Source organism: Canis lupus, chromosome 32, assembly GCF_003254725.2.
Source record: "Canis lupus dingo isolate Sandy chromosome 32, ASM325472v2, whole genome shotgun sequence".
Classification (NCBI taxonomy): domain Eukaryota; kingdom Metazoa; phylum Chordata; class Mammalia; order Carnivora; family Canidae; genus Canis; species Canis lupus.
In genome coordinates this window covers 12,311,925-12,339,576 of record NC_064274.1, presented here as the reverse complement: position 1 = coordinate 12,339,576, position 27,652 = coordinate 12,311,925, and the positions used below count along the sequence as shown (strand labels likewise).

General features: G+C 36.5%; 1 protein-coding gene across 5 annotated transcripts in view; it reads left to right on the top strand.

Moving 5' to 3' along the window:
- Positions 1-27,652, top strand: part of FAM13A (family with sequence similarity 13 member A) — a 344,934-nt gene that overhangs the window by 13,793 nt on the left and 303,489 nt on the right. For 3 of the 5 annotated variants that reach the window (XM_035709590.2, XM_025424933.3, XM_025424924.3), the window contains exon 1: positions 12,626-12,884. The exons of 1 other annotated variant lie outside the window; for it this stretch is intronic. In XM_035709590.2, the coding sequence (XP_035565483.1) occupies positions 12,810-12,884 (75 nt within the window). In that variant the 5' untranslated portion in view covers positions 12,626-12,809. Of the gene's footprint in view, positions 1-12,625; positions 12,885-27,652 lie in introns of those variants that run through there. One more of the 5 variants, XM_025424943.3, reaches the window with a different exon arrangement.

Genomic DNA, 27,652 nt, shown 5'->3' with positions numbered 1-27,652 from the left:
GGTTCCGGCAGGCTGTATGTTTATGCTAAAGGGCAAAAGAGGGAATTGGTGCCTTCCAATTTCTTTGTTCTTGGAGGAGTCTTCCTGGGATCTCTGCCTCTTCAGAATGGGCTCTGAGATGAGTAAATAGCTTTCTCCCATACGCCCCAGGAGTTTTTCAAACAACTGCTTCTCTGCTGTATCTTCAGAGGGCTGGAGGGCTCTTCGTGGTGCTGTCTTTTTAAGGGCACAGATTCAGTTTCTAATTGCCTTCCAGGCTTTCCCAAAACCAAGCGGCTGAATTTTAAAATTTAAGTCCTGCTGGTTATAAGAACTCAAAAAATCGAGTCCCCCTTGTTTTCAAAGCCAAATGTCATGGGGCTTCATCTTCCCTGTAGAGGCTTCCAGGTATGATAGCCTGTTTCTTGCCCTTCTCCATGCCTGTGTACCCAACCCCCCACTAACGCCCCCCTCCGCAGTCCATTTCACTTCCCATTATGTCTCCACCCTTCCAACCCTCTTTGATGTGGCCTCTTCTCCACCTTTAGTCGTGGAGTTTGTTCTGCCAGTCTTCAGGTCATCTTCTGGGTTATTTATACTGGTGTAAGTGTTATCTTGTGTCTGTGGGATGAGGTGAGTTTGGGGTCCTCTAACTCTGCCATCTTCCCACACTCCCTGGTTTGAGGCTCTTTGATGTAAATGACTAAGAAATTGATTCATCTCAGTTTGCAGAAGTTCAGTGCTTGATCGGTAGGAATTTTGCTGTAGTCTAATGAAGAACATTGTTACACATAAAATAGAGATGTAGCATCAATTAATTTCTGTAAATAATAAACTATTACAGCTATAGTCATGAGATGTTACTATTAAATAGTTAACTGCCATATGAATGCCCAGGAATCCTATAGTAGCGCTCCCTCCATCTTTCCTAACAGTCCATGACAGCCTACCATATTAGAACACATGAGTTTTAAGGCTTCCAGGAATATGTTATATCCATTAAAAATAATCCACTGGAGAGGAACATAGTCTGCAATAGTACATGGCACATGGTATTATCTTAGTAAATATTTGATTGTTAAATGAGTAAATGGAGTTTTGAGTTTATATTCTGTTTGTATATACACCTTACCAGCTGTGTGGGCAAGTAGTTTGGTTTCTGAGTTTCATTTTTTTTTCTCTAAAGTGGGAATGTCAGCCTTTATATCCTAGCTTTTTAAAATGTTGGTTGAGATAATATAGGTACATGTGTTTAATAATTGATATATTTTTAAAAACTCTCAAGGTACTTCTTTTGTTCCAATATTTTTCTCAGTTGGAATATTGGTTTACAGTTTATACCTTGTAACTGGCATTGATGTTCAGATGTTCATAATGTTATTACCCTTAGTCTAGTCATAATTGGAAACCAAGTACATTCCAAACAGGAATTTACTTTTCTTTATTTCATGCATTTGTGAAAACATAGGACTCAGCATAGGTTTGAAACCTTACTTTGCCCATTATTGGCTGTGTAAATCTGAACCTCCCTGGAACCTCAGTCTCATTTGAGAAACATAAATAACATGTATGTGGTGAAATTGTCATAACTAAATGAGAATATATGTAAAGGCCTTTAGAGATAAAAAATTATTAGTAACTCCTCCCTATACTCCATTCATGAGGTTAAACATCTTTTAATTCTAGTTCTGGAAATTGTTCCATTAATAGAAATATTTCCTTATTCATATATATGTGTGTGTGTGTATACATATGCATACCTGTATATATGTATTATGTATTATATATAGCAAAAGGGTTTTTTTTACTTACTGGATTTTTAAAAAATATATTAACTGTATTTATCACAGTCATACAATGGGTCAGGGTCATTACATGATTATATTTTAAGAGTAGATTTTTGTTTAAAAAGTTGAAAGTAATTGCCTCAAGAATTTCAGCTTAACTTTTATTCAGAGGTAAGATTTGAAAAAACTTAGTGGACTCTTCCTTGTTAAAAAAAAAAAAAAAAGTTGAAAATGAAGAACTCAAATATTAGGGACTACAAACCTATCTTTCCGTGAGCACTATGCTCCTGCCTATTCTTCTGTCTTATATATTAAGATATATATTCTTAATAAAATTATAGGTTATAATTTAAACTTCTTATAGGAATAAAAATCATTATATATTTTTTTCTTCCATTTTATTAAGATAAAACAGACATACAACAATATAAATTTTAGATGTACATTTGATAATATATATGTTGCTAAATGATCACCATAGTAAGTTTATTTAGCATCCATCACCTCACATCCCTTTACAATTTTTTTTCTTGTGAAGAGAACTTTTAAGATTCACTCAGTAGCTTTCATATATAGAGTGCAGTATTAATTATAGTCACTATGCTGAACATTATATTTGCAGGACTTATAAATGGAAGTTTGTACCTTTGACTACCTTCACCTGTTTTTCCACACTATCATTTTTTACTCTTTTTCTTTTTTTTTCCAGATCTCTGGATTTTTTTTTCCTCTAAAATGCCTTACAAATCATGTCTATGCTCACACAGTTCAATTCTTTTTCTGATGACACTCATGGGATCCTATTTCTTGTCCTGACTTTTTAAGTGGGTCCTAAAGTGCTTCCAGTAACAACCAAAGATTTATCACCACACATTTAATGCATTAATTGTACAAATATTTGTTGTGAGGCTTGAAAGGAAATACAATAAGAATATTACTCTGTCCTCAAAATATTTCAATCTAGAAAGATAGATTTGCAAACAACAACAGTGCTACGTGTAAATATTTTACGAGTGGTTTAAACCAGGCATATGTGCACACAGAAGAGTGGTGTTAGTCAGGAATGCTAGTGACAGTGGTGCTGGGCATTGAGGTATATATATATATCTATGTGTATCCATATATGTATATATACATATATGTATATGTATAGCTCATACATATATGAGTTCCCAAATAAGAGGGAAACAAAGACATTTCCGGTAAGTACGAGATCATAAACAAAGTTTCTGAAGTGTGACAGTGCACGCCTTATTTAATTTAAAGAACAGCAATATATTGTTTTCTATCAGTACTATAACAAATTACCAGAAATTTAGTGACTTACAACAACACAACTTATTATCTTACTGTTCTGGAGATCAGAAATCTGAAATCAGTTTCACTGGACTAAAATCAACATTCTTCTTGGTACTCTAGATGAGTTCTTATATTTTCCAGCTTCTAGAGGCCATCTTCATTCCTTTGTTTATGGTTTCTTCCTCCATCTTCAAGCCAGCAGCTTTGGATCTTCACATCTCTCTGACTAAAATCGCTGCTTGTATCCTGACAGCTCCTCTACTTCTGACCCTCCAGCCTCCTTATTATAAGGACCCATATGATTAGATTGAGGGAGATAATCCAGGACAATCTTCCCATCTCAAGATCTGTAACTTAAATACATCTGCAGAATCCCATTAACAATGCAAGGTAACCTTTTTACAAGTTTTGGGGACTAGGAAGTGGATCTATTTGGGGGCCATTATCCAGCCCACCACACCCAAGAAGACTAGAATGTAAGGTATAAAATGGGGATAAAGCTAGTATGGAATTCGATTTTGAAAAACTTTGAAAGCCATGATAAGGAGTTTGGAACTTAATTTTTAGGCCAGCAGTTTTTATTCTTTAAAAAAGTTAAAAATATGAAGATGGATGCTCAGATCCATGTACAAACACTCAAAATTCAAATATAAGTACTTGAATGATCATAGGTCACTTGAAACTAATATATGGAGTCTTTAGACCTAAAAAGAAAAAAAAAACAATCAGAAAAGTAACATAATCAAATCTGTTTCAGAAGTGTAGTTAGTAGTATACGGTTGGTTGCCAATGTCCTTGTACCAAAGGAATGCTGATGAGGCACAACATTTAAAAAATTTTAATTTAAAAAAAATGGCTGCAAGAACACAGAGGAAATTGAAAATTTTTTCAGGGGTGCCTGGGTGGATCAGTCAGTTAAGTGTCTACCTTTGGCTCAGGTCATGATCCTAGGGTTCTGGGATTGAGCCCTGTGTCTGGCTCCCCACACAGCTGGGAGTCTGCTTCTCCCTCTTCCACGGCGCCTTCCCCCAGCCCCCACTTTTTGTAACCATTTTGAATATATTAAAATAAAACTTATTTATAAAACCTAAAATTTGTGTTTCTATAAAGCTTCCCATTAAGGATGTGGTGGTCCAGAATATCTCCTGGTGGAGTGTTTTGAGATGGTTGACATATGCCTTCTCAGGTCCTCCTCTCATAAACTAGTCCACAGGACCTTGTACTGGAGTTAGAGGTAGAGGAATGAAGCCTGGTTGCCAAGTTGAAAATACACAGAGCAGGCAGTGAAAAAGAAAGTCCCTTCTTCCAACGAAGAGAGACTTTTTAGTGAAGGACCATATCCAAATGCCATCTGCTGGGAGAGATGTTTGAAAAAGCCCCTAATGATATCATGGACTTTGATTTGTGTTCTAGTGGCATTATCCTTTTCGTAAAGTTACAGATCAATTCATCTAGGTCTGAATATTTAGATTTTTCTTCTGCTAGTTCTTTTACTTTAAAATATATTTTGCCCTCAAGTACAGAATTGGACCCATTTAGCTATTTGCCCAGTTCCTCCCCTCTTGCCATTCTTGATCACCCCTCATGAAGGCTGTGATCTCTTAAAGATGATCCTAGGTTATCCTACTTTCTCCTAAGGTAGTTAAACTTTAAGAATTTTACATTCCAAATAGTTTGATAAATTGTACACTCAGTTTTTTCTCCTTAATAGAGTTGATATTAATGAGTGAAAACTTCAGCCAAGATGAGAGAGCAATACAAAATCTGAGGATCATTGACTATGCCTTCATCCCCCAAAGGAAGTCTGAAGTGATGAAGACTGGAATTTCATGTTTTCAGCTCCCATAATCTTGTATAGCTTTTTTTGGAGTGCTGAAGCTTGATCATGAGGCTGCCCAAAGTCCTTCCATGATACCAAAGTCCATCACTGAGCTATCTCTGGTTGCCAGTGTCCCACAGAATCACAACAAATCACGCAAGACACCCACAGCTTCTGCTCAGAATCAAGCATGCCTCCACATATTTACCACTTACAACATTCCTTATTCCTTTTAGTAGATCCAATTTTTCCATCTGGTATCACTTCCCTTCACCCAAAGAGTGCCTTTTAGCATTTCTTATAGTGTGAATCTACTGATGACAAATTCACTCAGCTTTCATCTATCTGAAAATGTTTTTATTTCACCTTCAATTTCTGAAGAATATTTTCTTTGGATATGTAATTTTAGTTTTGTAAGAGTTTCTTTGCCTCCCTCTACCCCCTTCAAAACACTTTAGACCTATCAGGCCATTATTTTCTGGTCTCCAGTATTTCCAAGTTGTCATTCCTATTGTTTCGTTAAAGTAAGGATCTTTCTCTGGTTTACTTCTAAGGTTTTTTTTCTTTAACTCTCATTGTTAGCACTGTTGAGAGGTTTTCTTTATCCTTCTAGCGGCTTATAGAGCTGAGGGTTAATGTTTGTTATAAGTTTTGAAAAATTTCAGCTCTTAGTTTCAAAAAAATTTTTACTCCAATTCTTGCTCTAATCTCCTTCTAATTAGACTATATTGATATTCTCCATATTACTGACATTCTTTTTTTAAAATATTCTACATGCAAAGATGAAAGTCTTGATTTCTCCCTTAGGATCCTGGTAGAGGGGGTCCTTCCAGTGCCTTAGTGGCACCCTTTGCTGTCACCTCCCTTAGCTCCAGTTTTCCCAAAACACTTTTAAGAGTGAAAAGGAATGGTATGAATAACTGCACTGAATCAACAAGCGTAAACTGGAACTTTTGCAAGGCAGACTAGAGTTTAAGGTACCCTACTTACTAGGTGCTATTTCATTGTCCTGGAAAACATTAAAATCATCCTTCATGCTTTTCTTGACTACATGACACCTCTTTTGCCTCTTATATAAAGTCAGTTATCAGTCTTCCATGTTCTTTCTACAAAGTTTGTGATTTATCTTTCAGTGTCTAAATTCAAGACCTTCTCCTCTCACCTGGGCAGTTATTAACAGGGTCCATTTATTTATGTTTCTTTCTTATTCTAGCATATTTTGTCAGACCTCAGATTAACCTGGCACTACTTTTGTCAAGCTATTTTCTATTGAAGAACCTACAAAGGTTCCTGATTGCTTGAGATCTTGCCTAGATTTCTTATTCAACTGTTTAAAGTCCCTGACTTTTCATGATGTCATTTTGTGTAATACATGGGCCCACATTAGAATGCCCTCTCCTTCCCCTGCTATTCAAATCAGTGACTTCTGTAGGAGTCAGCTCAACACCTGCCTTCTTGCAGCTGTAGCACCAATCATATCCATCCATCATATTTTTTTCTTGTCTTCAAATTCTTAAGTACTAAGAGCACATATTTCAATTTGACTATACAATTTAGTGTACTGAATTTACTAATTGGTAAATGTAAGACTCAAGTGCCTTCAGGGACCATGAATCAGTAATCATAAACTATTAAGTAGGCAGAGAAAGGAACAATGGGTATTAAAGTGTTCATATCGATTCCTAATAATAGTAATTCCTGCCTAGGTACATGGTCTTTCAAATCATTAGGCAGGTGAGACAGAATGGCCAAATAGAATACTTCCTCAAGATTTGCAAAAATTGTGTCTTAAAAATTTTTTTACATATACTTCATAGCTCAAATAATATACCATTCTTCATACCTCCTCCTAGCCATAACTAGAATAGTAATAGCTGCACATTGTACATTAAGTACTTGTGAAATTTAGAAGTTAAATTATGGTTTTAGCAAATTTAATGAGAAAATAAATTGTTTTTGAAAGAAAATTTGGCTCTTGTCTTGCTTCCCACATCTGAGGAATGGACCTTCCCTTTCTCATCAGCACTCTTGCCCACTTATAGGACTGAGTCTGCTTCTCTCCTTCTGTGGACACTGGCAAAGTGGACCTGCTTTGGCTTCCAGGGAAGGATAAGGAATGGTATCCAGCAGTTCAGCCTTAGCCAGGAGACATGTCAAGAGTTAAGGTGAAGCTATAAGTAGGGCTGAAAAAATGGACATTATGCAAGCTAGTGAGGTAGTACTAGATGCAGGTCAAACAATGGGATTTAAAGACCCACAGAATTGGAAAGTCTAAACTAAAGGTGTGTCAAAGAATGTCGAGACCAACTCAATGTGCCTGACAAAAAGACAAAGCTAAATTTATTGACTATCACAGTGAGGAAAAGCTCTGCTGGTCAGGCAAGGTCTTTTGAGTAGAACAGGCTGATGATAATTACGTAGGATTTTTGAAAAGTGGGGAATTAAGATTAGTAGTTTTTCAGAAGTGATGACATCATTGGAAGAAGAGTGGTTACTCAAATGAGACAGGTATTGACTGGTTGACACTCAAAGTCATACTAGAGTGAGCCCCTTCTTGATTGGGCTGTTACTGATACAGTGGTTTACTGAGGCAAGTTGCTGATTGATTGAACAGGTTTGAAATGAATTATGCTGGCTGTTTGTTTCCATGGCTACAGAACAATCGATCTTTTCCTGGGAGTATGGTATTTTTTTCCCTCAAATGGGGTGAAAATGTATCTAGATTTCAGAAATGGAATATGATCATTAGATTATGCACTCAAGAAAATATCAGTGAGGGTGACAAAACATGAGAGACACCTAACTCTGGGAAATGAACAAAGGGTAGTGGAAGGGGAGGTGGGCGAGGGGTTGGGGTGACTGGGTGATGGGCACTGAGGGGGGGACACTTGGTGGGATGAGCACTGGGTGTTATGCTATATGTTGGCAAATTGAACTCCAATAAAAAATTAAAAAAAAAAAGATTATGCACTAAACCTCTTTCTAGAGAATCCTTCACAAACTAATAGGAGAAGGTAAGAATAGGCCCAAGGCCAGATAATAGGGCAGTTGTAACAAAGTAGACTAATAAACCCAAGAAAGACCTACTTTCTGTTATTTTCCAAGGAACCAAGACCCATAGAATAGTCTTTCAGGGTTGTTACTGAATTAGCCTAGAACAAGGGTCAGCACACTTTTTCTGTAAAGGGTCCGATGGTAAATGTTTTAGGCCTTGTGAGCCATAGGGTTCAATCTCTATTGCAGATACAAACCTTGGCCACTGTAGTACCAAAGCAGTCATACAAATGTAAACTGTTGAGTGCAATCAGAGTTGGTCTGGAGTGGCTGGATTGGACCTGTGGAGGCCACATGTGGCTTGCAGGCTACAGATTGCTGACTCCTGATCTAGAACAAGTAATCTTTCCAGTGCATACATTCTAGGGAATCAAAAATAAAAATATCTGAACCTCTCTGGTCAAGAGAGAGTACATAAATAATAAATAGTTGATGGCTGACTGACTTCTGATTGGAAGTCTGTCAGGTTGGATGCCATTGATTCTGATCAGGCCAGGATACTCCTTGAGAAATAACTGAGAAGTAGAGCTGGAGTATAGGCAGACTGAGTTTAGGGGAAAAAGCCTCCAAGGTCCCATTTCCAGTGGACATCAGGTGGTTGATGCTGTCAGTGCCACCACCAGCACCGCACCCCAAGATACATGCTTGTCCCTGCTACATGGCCAGCAGTACTGTATCTGCTGACTGCTGCTATTCTTCTGACAACTGTTATTGCTACTCCAGTTGAAGAGATTGTGTCTTTTGAAAACTGATAGCTCTGCTAGCTAACATCAGAGAGCTTGACTTTGAAACATTTTTAGATTTGGGGGCTACAGGATAACCTGGCCTTTTTAGCTTCCTTCATCAGCCTTCCCCAGTTAGAGGGTCATTTGAATGACAGCATCCTGGGGCCTGACCATCAATTGTGAAGTCACCTTGACACCTTCCTCCAGGGAGCCCACGGATCTTGAAAATAGGACATCTTTTGTCCTGGTCCTGACCTGGTATGTCAGCATTTCTGGGAGTAATCATGGAACTAGCCCACCAGAGCTAACTATTCTGAAAAGTACTTTTTACAGTTCTTTTATTCTTTCTGGGGAAACAGCAACAGTTTATAGTTTAGCAAAACTTTTGGCTGTGGCTTTATGTATCTTAAGATTCTCTATAAATTAGTACTTAGGGATATATATGTATGCCAGCTCAGAGAACTTTCTGGAATTGGATTCTACTATCACTTGTGTCTATTGGAGGGGGAAGGAAAAATATTTCAGACTCTAATTTCAAATATATTCCATGGAGAAACATTGTTTGATGTGAAGAATGTTTTTTAGTGTCCTTTATTAAATGGCCTATTCAGAGTTTCTTTTTGCAGTAAAACGTAGTCATTACCAGGAATAGTTAAGGATAAAAATTTGTTTGCCATGGGACTAATTATACCTTATCATAGTATGTAAGTACTCGTGAAAATTAGGATTAAACTTTTGTTAACCTTATATAGCAAAACAGAAATGAGATGTTTATATATATATTAGAATAATAACACAAGGTATAATATTTTGATACTCTAACTTATTCTAACATTGCTGTTTTTGAAATCCATCATAAAAAACTGGGAAGCAGTAATAAAATTTTGAAAAAGATGAGAGAATGCTGTCTTTATCAGCTATTTAAGTAAATTATGAAGATACAGTTATTCAAATATTATGGGAGTGGAATAAAACAGACTATGGAAGAAAGAAAAAAAACTAGATAGAATATATTAGCCTGAAAAAGACTCTGCATGATATGTGTGTATGCATATCAGAATTTAATATGTATGGACAGTATCATACTTGGGAAATGAAAAACTTGTCCCATAAATAGGGCAGAGTCATTTGGCTAGTGTATTAAAAACAAACTTGTTTTATACACACACAGGACTTTCAAAAACAGTAGCATATTTGAGAGTTTTTATTTCTTTCTCATGTAAGATTTTAATTGATGCAGCCTTGTTAATGCAGTCATATTCCACAAGGTCATTCAGAGGTCTAGGTCCCTTCCATCTATTCACTACTCTTTCCATCCCTGGGATTCTCTCGTCTCCATGGTGGAAATGAGGTCCACCTTCAATCCAGCCTGTGATGAAGAGGAAGGAAAGTAAATGTGGAGCAAGAGATTTCCTATGAAGCATGTGACACAGAAGTCCTACAGATCATATCCACTCACACTCTGTTAATGAGTACATGGTCATATGGCCCTATCTACTGGTATGAAAGATTGGGAAATGTAGACTGTAGGTGGACAACTATGGGCTCAGGCCCAACTAAAAGGAAGAAGGAGCTTGAATAGTATTAGAGATTGCATACTGGAGAAAGTTAACAGTGTGGGCCACAGTGGTTAAATGAAAAATAAAAATCAATTTAGATAGTCGTTTTTCATTATATTTTTTAAAATTTCCAAATAGATCTATAAACCAACCATCGGATAAGCATCCCAAATTGTTATTTTTAGGTACTATACTAAGTGCTTTTTATGAATTGTATCATTTAATCCTTAAAATGAGCTTATAAAAGAGACTTGGTAAGCTTCTATTTGATAAATGGACAAAGCAACACACAGAATAGGAAATGACTAATGAGGAATTTTCATATCTTTAATAATAAAAAAGAAATGTTTTAGAATGAGAAATCCTTTTCATTTATTAAATTAGGAAATATTTTATAAAATATTCAAACTCAGCATGAGTTGTAGGATGTAAACTACCAGAATCAAAGTATGTCAAAAGCCTTAGGACATGTTAATATTCTCTGTGATCCAGAAACTTCACTTTCTGGAGTCTTGACTAAAAAATAATCAGAAAGAGGATAAAGCATTACTTACAATCACATAGACACATAAAATCAGAAACCATGTAAATGTCTAAAAATGGGAGAATGGGGATCCCTGGGTGGCGCAGCGGTTTGGCGCCTGCCTTTGGCCCAGGGCGCGATCCTGGAGACCCGGGATCGAATCCCACGTCGGGCTCCCTGTGCATGGAGCCTGCTTCTCCTTCTACCTCTGTCTCTGCCTCTCTCTCTCTCTCTGTGTGTGACTATCATAAATAAATTTAAAAAAAAAAATTTAAAAATGGGAGAATGACTAAAGAAACATATACAGAATGTAATATTGTAAGTGATGGGAATTGTTTTTACTGTTAACAGTATGGGAACATGCCTGTGATACAATGTTAAGTGGAAAAAAATCAAGACTTTTTTTTTAAAAAATAAAATGTTAAATGTTTCTAGGTATTCTCTGTTATTCTCTTTTATTACCTCATCTCTGCTTCTATTAGCGCCTCTGCAATTACTAATCAGAAAGCTTTATTTACTTATTTTCATTCCTCCCTCCTCCCATTGGATGATCCATGAAAGAAGGTACCAGGTGTTTCTTATCCTTGTATATTGTATAACCTAGTGCCTGACCCAGCGTAGGTAATAAATATTGGTTTAATAATGTTGGGGGAAGAACCTCTAGGTGACCTAATCTTCAGGCTTTTATTTTTCACCAAGGACCGGCAATATTTATATAATCAGAAAAAGAAGACACGTTTTTAATGTATTAGAAAAAGTGTGGGGCAGCCCAGGTGGCTCAGCGGTTTAGCGCTGCCTTAGGCCCAGGGTGTGATCCTGGAGACCTGGGATCGAGTCCCCTGTCAGGCTCCCTGCATGGAATCTACTTCTCCCTCTGCCTGTATCTCTGCCTCTCTCTCTCTGTGTGTCTCTCATGAATAAATAAAATCTTTAAAAAAATGAAATGTACTTTGTCATGTCCTATGGCTTGCTTAACACAATTTTCTATTCTGGCTTTGCTGTGGGTACTGTTGGTTGAGCAGAAATACACAAAGTATCCGAGATTTGAAGGGAAGTATTGAGTGGAGAGCTGATTTCAGCTTTCCCTTGTCTTCCTATCCTATCCCCTAAAGATATTATGTTTTGTTACTGGGGACAATTTAAGTCTTTTAAAATTGGAGGAAATGAAACTCCTCATGTAGTATTAGCCAGCATTCTCTTAAATGGTGCCACAAAAAAAGATTTGACAAAAAAGTGGTAGTAAAAAAACAGGACAGTTTCCTTCTGGCTTGCATGAAATGGACTTTTTAGCTCTCAGTTCAAATATTTGAGTATTGTAAAGTCTATCACGTTTTTCTAATGACACAGCATGTGAAGTAGAACATTGAAAGGTCAACCAGGGGCTATTTTCCAGACTATGAATCACACATATTGAATCGTGGAAGTCTGGAAGTCTGTTGTTTTATGTTTATCACCATTATATGTGAATAAGATAATTCAAAAGTAATTAGAAGTGGTAACAGTTACATAAAATAGAGTATTTTCATTTAGAACAATTGTGATAGAATAAAAATGGAGGGAAGAAATTTTTGGTAGAATTTCACTGGTTTCATAAGGGGCAATGGAATTGGAAAGTGCCTCAGAAAAGTGAGGAATGTGCCTGCAGATTGAAACCTGAGTGTGACTATGTGAGGTTTTCTTAGAAGTAGCAACAAGGAAGCAAGTTTGCATTTTCACGTTTTGCACTTAGTCCTTAGTAATGAATACCACCAGGTGATCGTGTCTTCTGACCCGAGAAAGCTTGCATGTGGTATCTGGCAAGTCAGGTTTAAGAAAAAGATGTCAGCAACTTACGGCCCAGGTCACATGACATCCTCTACTTGCCAATACTAGACGCTCTGGATCAGATTTCAACTCCAGGCAGTCCTGCCAGCCATGTGGGTTCAGCCGAATGAGAAGCAAAACCACACTTCCGAAAATGTCAGGAGCTGCTCCTCGCTTGCTGTGAGGCCTCTGGATTAGGAGCTGTTTTTCAAAAGAAAGCATATCTACTGAATGGAATTTTAATATTTTGCTGTCATTTTGATGTTTTCATCTGGTCTTCATCACTTCTACGAGGCACTTCCTGCGAGAATGGGGGCAGGCGCTCTGGCCATCTGTGTGAGTACAGGCCGCCCCTGTCGTCTGTGGACACTGTGGGGCTGGGGAGAGGCCTGTGCCCTCCTGGTTGGGATGAGATGTTGACGGGATTTCGTCTTTACTTTCTGGGAGGTGGGGGAAGGTTTGCTCCTTACATTCCTATCTATTCAAATGGACACGAAGCAGTGTTTGGGGCAGCTTTCGGCCTTTTTGTCTGCTTGCCCTTCCAAAAAAGATGAAGGAAGATGCCTGCCTCTGAGAGTTTCCTTGGTTCAGTCAACGTGATTTAAAGTAGAGCACTCTCGAGCGAGGGGTTCAGACTTTGTTGTTACGAATGAGTTAAATACGAATGCTGAAATGCAGTTACTGGAAAAATCTAGTGGCTAGATTGAGAAAGAATTAAAATAACCCCTAATTCGTTACTTCTGAGTATGTGTATGACCTTTTTCTATGCACATTTTTGTTTTCATTTAGTAATGCTAGAATTTGTTTCACTGTGGTTGCTGAAAGCCACGGGAAAAGAGCTTGTTCCATAAATGTTTGTGAATCCTTAATGGACTATAGAAATTTCTGGTTGTTATAATACAGCAGCATCAGTAAATAACACTGATGTAAAATCCATGGGGAAAATGTATATATTTCTAGGGCTGAATTAATGGATTTCAAAAGCAGTTCTGTTGGTGCTTATATATAACCTTTTGCAATAACCAAGTATTGTCAATTATACAATTCACAGAATGCTGTGATTTAAATTTTTATTTCAATAAATAAAATGCATATATAGTAAGCATACTTCTATGTCAGGCAGATACTGTATTCCAAGAGGGCATTTTATTTGTCTCCAAATGAGCTAAGTGAGAAAAATCTTACTCTTTATTATCAACTGCTCACTTCAAAAAATCTTACTCTATGTTATCAACTTGTATCAACATATTTAGGTCAGATCTCTTTTTTTCTTAAAGTTTCAGAAACAGCTACAATTTGTTGTAGGTTTTGATGGCATCCTAAAATATATAGAAATATCTGGGCAATTTTTTACACATATGCCCCAAATGGTCACCAGATGGTATATCAGCTCCACAGATTGAATTTTCTTAGTAAAACAGCCTCATTTCTGTGCTCAGAACTTTTCTGTGTCCTGTGTGACTGTCTCTGTGTCTCTTGTCCTTTTAGTCCTGAGATTTGTAGCATCCAGGTATCCAGCTGGTTATCTTTTTATCACAATGAGGACTTTTCTTCAAAATCTGATTTTTTTTTCTAAGATACTGAGCTTTTGTTTTACTGCATTATTCCAGCTTTATAAAACACTTTTTTTGTTTAAAGATTTTATGTATTTATTCATGAGTGACAGAGAGAGAAAGAGAGGCAGAGACAGAGGCAGAGGGAGAAGCAGGCTCCATGCAGGGAGCCTGATGTGGGACTCAATCCTGGGACCTCAGGACCACGCCCTGGGCCGAAGGCAGGAGCTAAACCACTGAGCCATCCAGGGATCTCCCAATAAAAGAAATAAATACTTCAGGACTGGAAATGTGTAGAGGATGAGCCAGCAGATCGACCTGTTATGATATTTTGCAGTCCTCTCTGCCTGAGTAGATCCTTACTTCCTGCCCTTGGCCTGTGTGCATTGATCTCTACCTTGACGGGAATGCAGACTAACCCATGTATGAAACTCCATATTTTTCCTTAGTTTAATCCAAAGTATAAACAAAATTTCATGTAAGGTTGACATAAAAATCCTACCATTTAAAAGATTATTTACTGTAGTAGAAGAGCAGTCTATTCCTATTCTTTAACTTCAGGTTAGGCTTTGTGTTGGATCCCAGTTCTACTTATGAGGATATGTTTGTTTTTAGGAGTTTTCACATAGTATTTCTGGAAAAACATAGCTATTGGAGAACAAAATACTTTTTTTTAATGTTTGTGGTAGAAAAGTGGAGACTAATCACAAATAAAAATAAGCATAGGGGCTGACATACTTGTTTTTAGTTTGAGACTTCTTTAGCTAGACATATGTTAACAACTGTTCAGGTATCCTGTTACTGAAGTTAGTACTTTTTTAAAAACTTTATTTTGTTTTATTTAAATTCAATTAACACAATGTATTATTAGTTTCAGAGGTAGAGTTCAGTGATTTATAAGTTGCATATAACACTCAGCGCTCATATCCTGTGCCCTCATTGATGCTTGTCACCCAGTTACCCTGTCCCCCACCGACCTCCCCTCCAGCAACCCTCAGTTTGTTTTCTTGTTCTTTTTTTTTTTTCTCAGTTTGTTTTCTATAGCTAAGTGTGTCTTATGGTTTGTCTCCCTCTGATTTTGTCTTAATTTTCCCTCACTTCTCCTATGGCCTTCTGTTTTGTTTCTTAAATTCCACATATGAGTGAAATTTTATAATGGTCTTTCTATGCTTGACTTATTTCATTTAGCACGATACCCTCTAGTTCCATCCATGTAATTCCAAGGGGCAAGATACCAGTTTTTTGATAGCTGAGTAATATTCCATTGTATATATACCACAGAAGACAGTTCTTTAGACAAGAGTATCAGACATTTGTGGTTATGTGTATGCACATGTACATATGTTGATGTGGGACATAGACTATTTCAAAGACACTACATTTCTATGTCCATTGACTAACCATCTTTCTCTTCCTCGTTCCATTTAGCTCTTTCATGTTTCTAGTGCTACTAATAAAACCATAATTGGCTCAAAATTTTACTTACATTACTACTTATATTTACAAAGAAATTGTAGCTTCTTCACTATTAACATCTATTTTTCCTCAATAAACCACACCCAGGCAGAATGAGAACCATACCTGCCAGTTAATATTGTCTTAGTCTCTTCTAGTTTTATTTTTATTTTTTTTTAATTTTTATTTATTTATGATAGTCACACACACACACACACACACACAGAGGCAGAGACATAGGCAGAGGGAGAAGCAGGCCCCATGCACCGGGAGCCCGACGTGGGATTCGATCCCGGGTTTCCAGGAATGTGCCCTGGGCCAAAGGCAGGCGCCAAACTGCTGCGCCACCCAGGGATCCCGTCTCTTCTAGTTTTAAATGTCACTTTGAGATGACTCAAACTATCTCAGGGGAATCTTGAGTCTTTCAGACCTCTTGCACCTCCTGTGTGGAATCTGAATATTTAGAGGAAGCTGGGTTGAGAGTGGGAGCTGGCATATTCTAATGGCTGGAGAAAAAGGGACCTAGAGGGACGCCTGGGTGGCTCAATGGTTGAGTGTTTGCCTTCAGTTTAGGGCATAATCCAGGGTCCTAGGATAAAGTCCCAAATTGAGTCCTGTATCAGGCCCCCTGCAGGAGTCTGCTTCTCCCTCTGCCTGTGTCTCTGCCTTTCTCTCTCTCTCTTGTGAACAAATAAAAATAAAATATTTAAAAACGGGGGGTGAGGGAGGTGGTGCTTAGAATACATGTGTGTTGATTCTTATATTCTGGATATTCTCATATTCTGCTGAGTTCAGGTATCAAATCTTTGGTGAATTGGTGGGCAAGTTGTATTGGTATTATCAGGGCCCTGCAGTCCAGTTTTCCTGACTTTGCCCCAATTTTGGTGCTGGGAACAATTCCAAGGATATCCTGAGCCTTTGTCCCTGACTTGAGCCCCTTCACTCCTGTAGCCTCACCACCTGGTATCCCCAGCTATCTTACATCTATCCCATAATACAGGTAAGAGCTGTGGTCTCAGTACAGAAAAGCTCACAAACCATATTAGATATTTTAGTCACAGATTTATTGAATCAACTTAAAACACAGCACAAAACAAGGAGGGAAAGATCTGGTAGGCTTACCTATTTAGAAAGGGTTTCAGTGGGATGAAAGGCCCACATTCTGAGTCCTGTGTTACATAATATTCATTTATCCTGTCTCACCTTCTCTACCATATCAGCCTTCCCTGATCATGCTGGGTTTTTATGAGGACCAGTGTTGAATGGGAACAAGGGTCTCAGCAGTTGGAATGTGTCTGGAACCAACATAGCTTGCTTTATCATCAGAGGCAAGTGTGCCTAGGTATAGTTGTAACTTGCTAACATACTCCTGAACAACTATGTATTTTTATCTGCATATCTCAGGCAGACAACACATGGGGCCAGAATGGGTATAATCAACAGGTGACTCATTTAAGACATGAATATTTTGGTATCTCATAAATGTTGGGAGCCTAACGTGGTTCTTTCATCTCTATTTAATTATCTATGTCGACTATGTCTACCACGCTATCTCCTTACATATTGTTAATACTTCTCCTCATTGTTTCTCTTTATTCTCTATTTAGCCAAACTGAATTTTCTTAAATAATACAAATATTATGCAAGTTCAAATCATGGTTATCTTTGTTGTTTCTAGTTTTATGTTTGGTACCAAATTCATCTCACACAGATTACATTTAGGTTTCTTAAATGCTATGATGAGTTTCTTCAAATTTTTTTTTTTTTACCACCTGTGTTTTCTTGTCTTTATTTTGTTTAGACTTTTAGAAAGAATATGGGCTTTGTTTGAAGCCAGGCAGATCTGAGCTTAATCTTGGTTATGTTATTCACTTTACTCTGACTTTATACATTATTAAGCAGTATGCTTTCTTAATAGTTTATTTTAAAGAGCTTTCACCATCTGTTCAGCTTCCTTGACATTATGTATTTATTTGTCCCACTAGCAGACAGTAAGGTTTGGACCACAGTATCATTCATATCTTACTTATCTTACTTATATCTCTTAACCTATTTCAGAGCTAGACAGTAGTAGTTGTTCAGTAAATGTTAGGTTTTACAGTTCCACCTCTCTTTTCTGTGCTAATGCATGATTTAAGTGTATTTTATTTTTATTTATTTTTATTTATTTTTAAAGATCTTATTTATTTATTCATGAGAGAGACACAGAGAGAGGCAGAGACACAGGCAGAGGGAGAAGCAGGCTCCACGCAGGGAGCCTGATGTGGGACTCGATCCTGGGGCCCCAGGGTCACACCCCGGACCGAAGGTGATGCTAAACCACTGAGCCACCAGGGCTGCCCGTGTATTTTATTTTTAAATGAATCTTGTGAAGATCCTCCAAAAGCTAAAGTCATGTCTGCAAAGGCATTCCGTCTTTGGTGGTGCTTTTTGTGATAACGGCACAATTTTCCATTTATGGGAATAAGCAGTATAATTGTAAGTATTTTGACTTTTGAGTCTCCACCTGAGGAGCACTTGAATTCTCCTCCTGTAAAACTGCACGCAGTCCACGCAAGTAACTGCACATCCTTTCCATCTCAGATGATGTGTAGGCTGGTCAGAGCATAGCTTTCCCTCAGGTGGGCATGTAATCTGCTTAATCAGGGTAATTAATACCAAGTGTCTCAACAGGAAAATCCTGAAAGATATCTCAGTAGCTCAGGGAAACAGATAAAGACATAGATTACTCAAAGTCTGAGGCAGGTTGACAGAATCTCTCCTCCATCTGGTGACTCTAGTATCCACGCTGCCTCCATCCTGTGAGATATTTGCTATTTCAGCCTGTGACCACGTATCCCCTAGCTTCTATCAGGGGAAAAAAGGAGATGGAGGAGGCACGCATGCTTTTATCTGCCTCATTCTGGAAGTGATACATTTCTCAGAGTTCTTTTCTTTGAACTACTCCTGTGTTCCCATGTAAGCAAAGGTGATTTGGAAATGCAGAGACCTTCCTCATGGAATATTTATAAACACTAATTCTGGCCCATAATCTAAATTTCTTAAAAAGAAAGATGTATGCTCCATGATTGGGATAAAGCAGACTGTCTCTAATTTCCCTACTGAATGTAAACAAGGAATTATACACCCCAGGTGCTGCTGACAGATACCTTATCTATGGATCAAGAGGGAAGACAGCCTGAGGATAGCTTAATACAGGAGTAAACGGCAGAGCAGTGGTGACGTTCATGAGCCACTGAATACTCCTAGCTTAGAATCTTTCCTTCCCCTGAACTCCTTTGTATTAGTATAATGGGATAATAAATGTCCTTATTATTTTAACCAGTTTGAACTAGAATTTCAATTACTTGTAGTCAAAACAGCTTAACTAATATACTTCATCATGCAGTGGCTTGCTGTACAATGGTTTTAGGAAGCTTGTCATGAACTGGAATGAGGCAAGATTTGAAAGCAGGACACATGGCTTTGAGTCTTGGCTCAGCCATTTACTGGTTGTGTGACCCTGGGCAAGATACTTAACCTCTCTCTTAACTATTAAATAAGGGTAATAGCCTCAGTCAGACTATTGTGAGATCCAAATAAAACAATAATGTATAAATACATTGAAAACTTCATAAAAACATTACCTTTGTTATGTGGCAGACTACTATGTCTTGTCATTATGAGTGGATTTTACTTCTTTAAAATAAAATGAAAGGAATTCTGTGATCTGAGGGACTGTTGATCTTATTGGATTTAGATCAAATTTTAAACAGGATTAAACCTTTTATTTTGCTTTTTTTCTACAATAAACCAATGAAGTATTTTAGGAAGACAAGATTAGTGATAAACATAGACATGTTAGTTTTCCTATGCAAATCTGAATTGTATTGCAAGAAGAATTTTCATCTCTGCCATGCAGAATTCAAAAATCAAACAAAAACATGGTCGAGATTAGTGTTTAGAGTCTGAATATGGGTCAAGTTCCTAGTTTCTAGGTTACTTATTTCAGGGTCAGTTTCTCTGAAGCACAGTTGGTTGCGTGTATTGGTTTAATGTCCTTGTTTAGAAGATTGTAAGTAAGCTTTAGTGACAGTGGTGAAAAGTGCAAAGGAACATGAAGTAACATATATAGTGAAAGAATGGGGTAATTGGGTAAAGGAGACAATGCTAAGATAAATTAGATTAAATTTAATTTAATCTGATCTAAATCTTAAAGCTGATTTGGGCAAATGAAATTCCAAAGATAAGAAGCTTGTGTCTAGTAGTTTCTGAAATAGCAACTGTAAGAACCCCTGCTTGAGCTCTAATCTGAAACTGTGGATTTCCAGTGATTTAAAAAGAGGTACTGTAACAAGTAATAATTGTTTTTTTAAGTCTATAAGTAAATATTTATAAGTCTGTGTAACTAGCAGGTGGATTGGAGATTTTAAAGAAATTATTCAAAATGCTTGGTTTATGGAAAAATTCTACAACTTCAAATTATTTACAGCTACTTCTTTAAGACTGCTAATATTGGAGGGTCTACCATATTGGATGTTAACAGAAATTAAAACTGTTTAAGGGGATCCCTGGGTGGCGCAGTGGTTTGGCGCCTGCCTTTGGCCCAGGGCATGATCCTGGAGACCCGGGATCGAATCCACGTCAGGCTCCCGGTGCATGGAGCCTGCTTCTCCCTCTGCCTATATCTCTGCCTCTCTCTCTCTCTCTCTGTATGACTATCATAAATAAATAATAAAAAAATTAAAAAAAACTATTTAATAATGGCAGCTGCTTGGAGAATAATAATTGCTGGATTTCATCTTTATTCTCTAAACTATAGATGGATCTAGAATATAAATGCCAAAGTGATACCATAAAACAATAATTTTGGATCAAGGAATGTCTTTGTAAAGGGGAACCAAGAGAGAAACTAAAGAAAAAGAGTGGTAAATTTTTCTGACAAATAACTAAAATGTCTGCACAATCTCAAATTACATTAACAAAATGCCAAAAGAAAACTAGCAGAGATATTTACAACACATGTGACTTAAAAATTACCTTGTTTTTAATATAGAGAAATTCTTACAAGTCAGTAAGAAAAAGAAAACTAGCCATTGAAAAAACGAACCAAAGCTTATGAACAGGAGGTTCACAAAAAATAAAGTACTAATAAACATAAGAAAATTACTTAGTTTCACTCATAGTTAAATCTGGGAAAACTTTAAAATTTTTATAATACCCAGGGATGTCAGAAGAATCGGAATCAAATACTCTCACATGCTATTGATCAAGCTGTAAGATTGGTTAAATCAATTATAGTATTACATGTAATGTTAAGTAGCTATATGTGCCAATATGGAAGGACCTCCAAAATTGATCACGTAGCAAAAGCAAGGTGCATAAATATACAATAGTATAGTTATATTTGCCTCTTTCAAAATCTAATATATATATATATATAGATAGATAGATAGATATGCTTAGTTATACATAGAAAATTTCTGCAAGGAAATGCAGTAATTGGAGCTGGAATAGGGAGATTTTTCAGTTTAAATTCTCATGTTTAAGGTTCAGTGAAGTGCAGATATTAAATTTCTAAAAATAAAGAATAGCCAAGAATGGACTAATAGCTTTGTCTAAAGAAATGAGTCATTTATAATAATGAAGGAACTGCATATTTGAATGTCCATATATTACTTTTACAAATACATTTTGAAATATATAAAGTACTTGAAATTGTCTAATATATAAAAAGAGATAAACTTTCCCTGCACATTTCCTAAGGCAGACTTAGAGCTGAGTAGAATGTAACAAGACAGTTTTACCAAGAAGAAAGAAGTGGAAAAGTGGAAATATCTAAAAATTGAGCTGGTTGTCTCATGAGGTGGTCGGCACTCCGTCACAACAAGTAGGAAAGAGGCAGCTAAGTAGTGCTGGGTTGACTTATCATGGGCAAGTCATGAAATTAGAGTTCTAGGTGAGATGTCCTTGCAACGTTCTAGGATTCTTTGAATCAGTGTGTACTTCCCAAAATTTTTAGCTTTCAGTCATTTGTTAGACTGCTGGGAATTTAGCATATGTAGGTCTTTTTACCTCCGTACTTCTTCAGTTAGGGCTTCCTTTATGTGGAGGATTATTTGGTTGTCCAAAGGTGAAGGCAGGCTTCCATGATCTTAATAAAGTTAGGTTCCAGGGGAGGCCACATTTTAGCTAGTAAATGAAGTCTCATTAAGCTGTAAAACAATAGATATTTTTTAAATGAAATAATTAGAAGATATTACTACAAGATTGCTAAATTTTCACTTCACTTCTGTATAGAAAATGTGTAAGTTAAAATTATACAATAGAACTCAATTGAATGGTTCATTCTAGGAAAACTATAGAATAACAGTAGAAAAATTAAAAACAGTTGTTTGAGGACAATTTTGATGTAAAATTGTCTTACCAGGTAATTTACTTTTGGTTTCAATTTCCAGAGTTTCCTTTAATACTTAAGAAAATAGCTTCAGTTTAAAATATAGTTTTAGTTAAAATATAAATAAATGATCTTATATACAAATTTCATTTCAGTGCCTTGCATTGTAAATTATTCATGTAGGCCTGTAAATACTTACACGCAGCATTGGTTTTAAGCCTACTTGGATTTTCTGAAACTATATGTTTTAGTCTTAATTTTTCCCAAAACAAAATGTGTTTAACACTGTAGCTCTTCTTACTGTATTAGATCTTTAACTTTAGATGAGTCTTTGTAACTTAAAAAAAAAAAATCCTTCTTTTGGTTTATATTCTGCTAAACTTGAGAAACAATGGCAGGAATAGTCTTTCCAGGAACATTTTTCTTCATCTTACAAACTATTTTTTGTTTCAAGTTTTTATTTAAATTCTAGTTAGTTAGTATATAGTGTGATATTAGTTTCAGGAATAGAATTTAGTGATTCATCACTTAGCTATAACATTCAAATTTGACTCACTGCAGCCTCATGCAATACAGTTCTCTTCTGTCTAAATCTTCCTTGGTTCTGCTAAGACTGCCAACACTGATGAACAAAAGGTTTAACACTAGTGACATTAGAACTATCCCTTTTTTCTCTTCAAAAATCAAGGAACTTTAAAAATGTATATCTTTATTTTTTTAAGTAGACTCCACACCCAAGGTGGGGCTTGAACTCATGTCTTGAGATCAAAAGTTGCATGTTCCACTAACTGAGCCAGCCAGGAGCCCCCAGATGACCAGGGGATTCTAAGCATATGAATGTTACTGCACTTTCAGGATTTTTTATACATTGATATAATAGGAGTAATCCCTTAAAAGTTACCCACTCCAGAATTTACCTATTTCATCTAGAATTACTGAAGAACAATACTGTATGCTATTAAAATGAAGAATGTGGAGTACTTCTGAAGGCATTATTAATGCTAGTATATTCTTTCTACTGATAGTCTTATTTTGACATAAAATTATTAAGTATTTGTTGACTCTCTTTTCCATGTTTTTAACAGCTTTTTTGAAGTGTAATTTACAAACCATATACTTATTGATGCAATTTAATGATTTCAGTAAATTTACCACTTGTGTAGGTAACACCACAATCTAGTTCTAGAACATTGTCACCTCAGTAAGATCCCATGTGCCCATTATGAACAATAGTTATATTCCTACAATCTGTCTTCCACCCCCCAAACCTCAGACAACCACTAATTTACTATTTTCTAAATGTTAACTAAATGTTTCAGTACATTTACCTTTCAAGGACACTTGATACCAATGGAATACATACAGTATATGTTCTTCTGTGACTGGCTTATTTCACTTAGCATAATATTCCTGAGGCTCATCCATGTTGTAGCATGCATCAGTATTCCTTTTTAGTTTCTTTTTTTTTTTTTTTTCCTTTTTAGTTTCTGAGTAATATTCTATTATATATCACATTTTATTTGTTCATTTGTTGATAGACATTTGGGTTATATCCTTTTTAAAAAAATTTAAATTCTATTAGCCAACATATAGTACATCATGACTTTCAGATGTAGTGTTCAATAATTACCAGTTGCATATAACACCCACTGCTCATCATATCATGTACCCTTCTAATGCTCATCACCCAATTACCCCATCCCCCCACCCATCTCCCCTCCAACAACCCTCAGTTTGTTTCCTATAGTTAAGTCTCTCTCATAGTTTTTCTTCCTCTCTAATGACTTCCTATGCATTTTCTATCCCTTCTCCTATGATCCTTTGCACTGTTTCTTATATTCCATAAATGAGTGAAACCACATGATAATCGTCTTTCTCTGATTGACTTATTTTGCTCAGCATAATACCCTCCAGTGTTATCCACAGTGATGTAAATGGTAAGTACTCATCCTTTCTGATGGCTGAATAATATTCCATTGTATATGTATACCGTATCTTCTTTATCCATTCATCTATCAGTGGACATCTGGGATCTTTCCAGAGTTTGGCTATTGTGGACTTTGCTGCTATAAACATTGGGGTGCAGATGCGCCTTTGGATCATTACATTTATATCTTTGGGGTAAATACCTAGTAGTACAATTGCTGGGTCATAGGGTAGCTCTATTTTTAACTTCGTGGGGAATCTCTGTACAGTTTTCCAGAGAGGCTGCACCAGCTTGCATTCCCACCAACAGTGTACGAGGGTTCCCCTTTCTCCACATCCTCACCAACATTTGTTATTTCCTCTTGTTAGTTTTAGCCTTTCTGACTGGTATGAGGTACTATCTCATTGTGGTTTTGATTTGTATTTCCCTGATGCTGAGTAATGTGAAACATTTTTTTCATGTGTATGTTGGCCCTTTGTCTTCTTTGGAGAAATGCCATGTTCATGGCATTTGCAGAAATGTTCATGTCTTCTGCTCATTTCTTGACTGGATTATTTGTTTTTTGGGTGTTGAGTTTGATAAGTTCTTTATAGATCTTTATAGCCCTTTATCTGATATGTCACATTTGGGCTATTTCCAGCTACTAAGAATAATGCTGCATTTGAATGGGTACCTAGGAGTGGAATTGCTGGATCATATGCTAAATTTATGTTTAATGTTTTAAGAAACTGCCAAATATTTTCCAAAATGATCAAACCATTTTACATGCCTATTTTCAATATCAGAATCCCAGTTTCTCCACATCCTTGTCAGCATATGATATTGTTACTCTTTTGTTATTAAAGCCATTCTAGTGAACTTGTAGTGCTGTTACTTAATGACTAATAATGTTAGGCATTTTTCATAGACCTATACCTATTTGTATGTCATCTTTGGTTAAATGTCTGTCCATGTCTTTTGCCCATTTTTGTTTTTATGGAGTTGTTGGTTCTTATTGAATTGTATCCATAATATATAAAAAGAACTCTTAGAAGTCCTTTGTCAGATACACGACCCACTGGGAGTAGGGGTTTTGTCCTGTGTTTAAGACCAATTCAGCCAGAACCAAAGCTGCCAGTTTCATTACTGTTGTGCCAACCCCGCTAGGGGGATAAGAGGGGCTGGGAGTAGGCTCAGGCAAGAGTGCCACAGTTTATTCTTCACCAAACTTCATCAGCTTTTCAAGAATAAGTGTCTTTCAATTTGTTTTTTGTCTTTGGTCAGTTTCTAGATCTCTGAAATGATTGTTTTGACAATTTGTCCAGCTTTGTATTGTTTTGTTTAGGAAAGGACTTGTTAGATCCCTGTACTCTTTCACTGGAAGTCAGCAGTAGGTCTTGACTTCATTTTATATAGGAAATTTAACTTTTCATTTTTCTTGCTATAATAGTGATAACATGTCTAGTGTATAAAATTCAGGAAATAAGTAAAAAGGAAAAAATGAGATTCCATAACTCAGAACTAAACATGTACTATGTTTGCTTATGCCTTATAGTTTTTCTGTGAGCCTATAAACTTATGAACTTATGAAAACAGATTAGTCTTGGCATTAGTTTCATAGTGTTCTTCCACGCACCCTCCCTCCCCCCCCCCCCCAACAGTATACTGGGACTATCTAGAGGTCCCAGTTGTATAAGAGTCTTGCTCACTGTTACTTGCCCCTCCCCTCTGTTTGGAGACCAGGGTAGAAGGAGCACAGCCTGGGAAGAGGCCTCAGCTTTTCCTCCCTCCAGAAATTTAAATCAGTTTACATCCACTGTTTCTTACCCATACTTTTTTCTCTTTTCTTTTATTTATTTTTATTTTTTTTATTTATTTTTCTTTTTTCTCTTTTCAAAAAAATTTTCATGAGTAGAAAGGATGACAAATGGCATTACATTTTTTTTTTTTTTTTGCCTACCTTTGATTACTATGATCTTCACCACCTCCTGAGAAAATCTATTTTATCTTTAGAAGTGATTATCATTTCTTCTTTGTATGTCTTAAATTCTATCTCCGGATAACTACCAGTCACTTTCTGGTTTGTCCTCTGAACCACATGGCTGCTCTTTTAAAATCTGGAAGTTTTTCAACCCCAATCTTCTCATTTGAGTATAACTATACGAGGTTCTTCATTCTTTCCTCACATAACATGGTTCATTTTTTAAATTATTAATTTTTAAAATTAAAAAAATCATTTGCTTATCACGTCATCAAAGTCTTCCCAGCTATTTATTAATTGGTTAAAGTATGTTCTCTGGTAATTTTCTCAAGGAAGGTTCAAGGACAGCTTGATTGGTTATTAAATTTGGCTCATGCAGTCTTCCCATAGATGTTTTAAAGTCTTATTTGTTGTCTTCTGATGTTAAATACTGCAATCTGTAAGTTTGAAGCTACTTATTTTCTTTCCTTATTATGACATGATTTTTCCAGGCTGCCTTAAGGACTCTTCTTTATTGTCAGTCTAGAAATTTCCCTAGAATATATCTTCATGTGAGCTGTTCTAATCAGTTTGTAGATTCAGGGCTTCTGTTGAAACAAAGTTTTTTAAATTACTTCTTTAAATATTCTATACCAGTATTTGGTTTTCTTCTTTGGAAACTCCAGTAACACATATATTGGAGCTCATTAAACTGATTTCTGTAGTTATTTCTTAAATCCTTGTCATTCTTTTTTTAATGTTTCATTATGTCTACTTTTCTCATTTATGTCTTCTATGTCCCTTGCTGGGCTGTTAATGGTTTCTGTTCTCCTTTATACTCTTGATAATTTAGTCTTTATTTCTGAAATGTTTTTGTCTTTTCCTTCCTTTCACAATTCTGCCAGTTTCCACATCACATACTCTTATAGACTGATTATCTCTTCCCTACATGCTTGCATTTCTGCTTTGTGGTATCTTTTCATCATTGTAATCAATTCATTAACTTTTAAAATATACATAACAAAATTTGCCATTTTAATCATTTTTTGATGTATGATTCATTTTTAAAAAGATTTTATTTATTTATTCATGAGAGACACACAGAGAGAGGCAGCGACATAGGCAGAGGGAGAAGCAGGCTTCACGCAAGGAGCCTGATGTGGGACTTGATCCCAGGAATCTGGGATCACGCCCTCAGGCAAAGGCAGGCACTCAGCCACTAAGCCACTCAGGTGTCCCTGATGTACAATTCAATGGCATTAGTACACTCATGATATTGTGTAACAATTATGATTATCTCCTTTAGAACTTTGCATCTTCTCTAACATAAACTTTGTACCCATTAAATAACTGCCCACCCACCCCCTACTCCCAGTCTCTGGTAGCCATTGTTCTACTTCTAGTCTCTAGGTTTCTGACTATTCCAGGTATCTCATAAGTGAAACATACAATTTTTGTCCTTTTGTGTCTGGTTTATTTCACTTTGATACTTTTTTCAAGCTTCATTGATGTTATAGCATGTATCAGAGTTTCATTCCTTTATAAAGCTGAATAATATTCCACTGAATATATACATACCACATTTTGCTCATCTGTTGATTAACATTTGGATTATTTCTACTTTTTGGCTGTTATGCATAATGCTGTTATGAACATAGGTATATTAAGTATCTGCATCTTTGCCTTTAAGGAATATATCCAGAAGTGAAATTGCTGGATTACATGGAAGTTTATATTTAACTTTTTTTTTTTTTAAAGATTTTATTTATTTATTCATGAGAGAAGCAGAGACATAGGCAGAGGGAGAAGCAGGATCCATGCAGGGAGCTCGATGTGAGACTCAATCCCAGAACC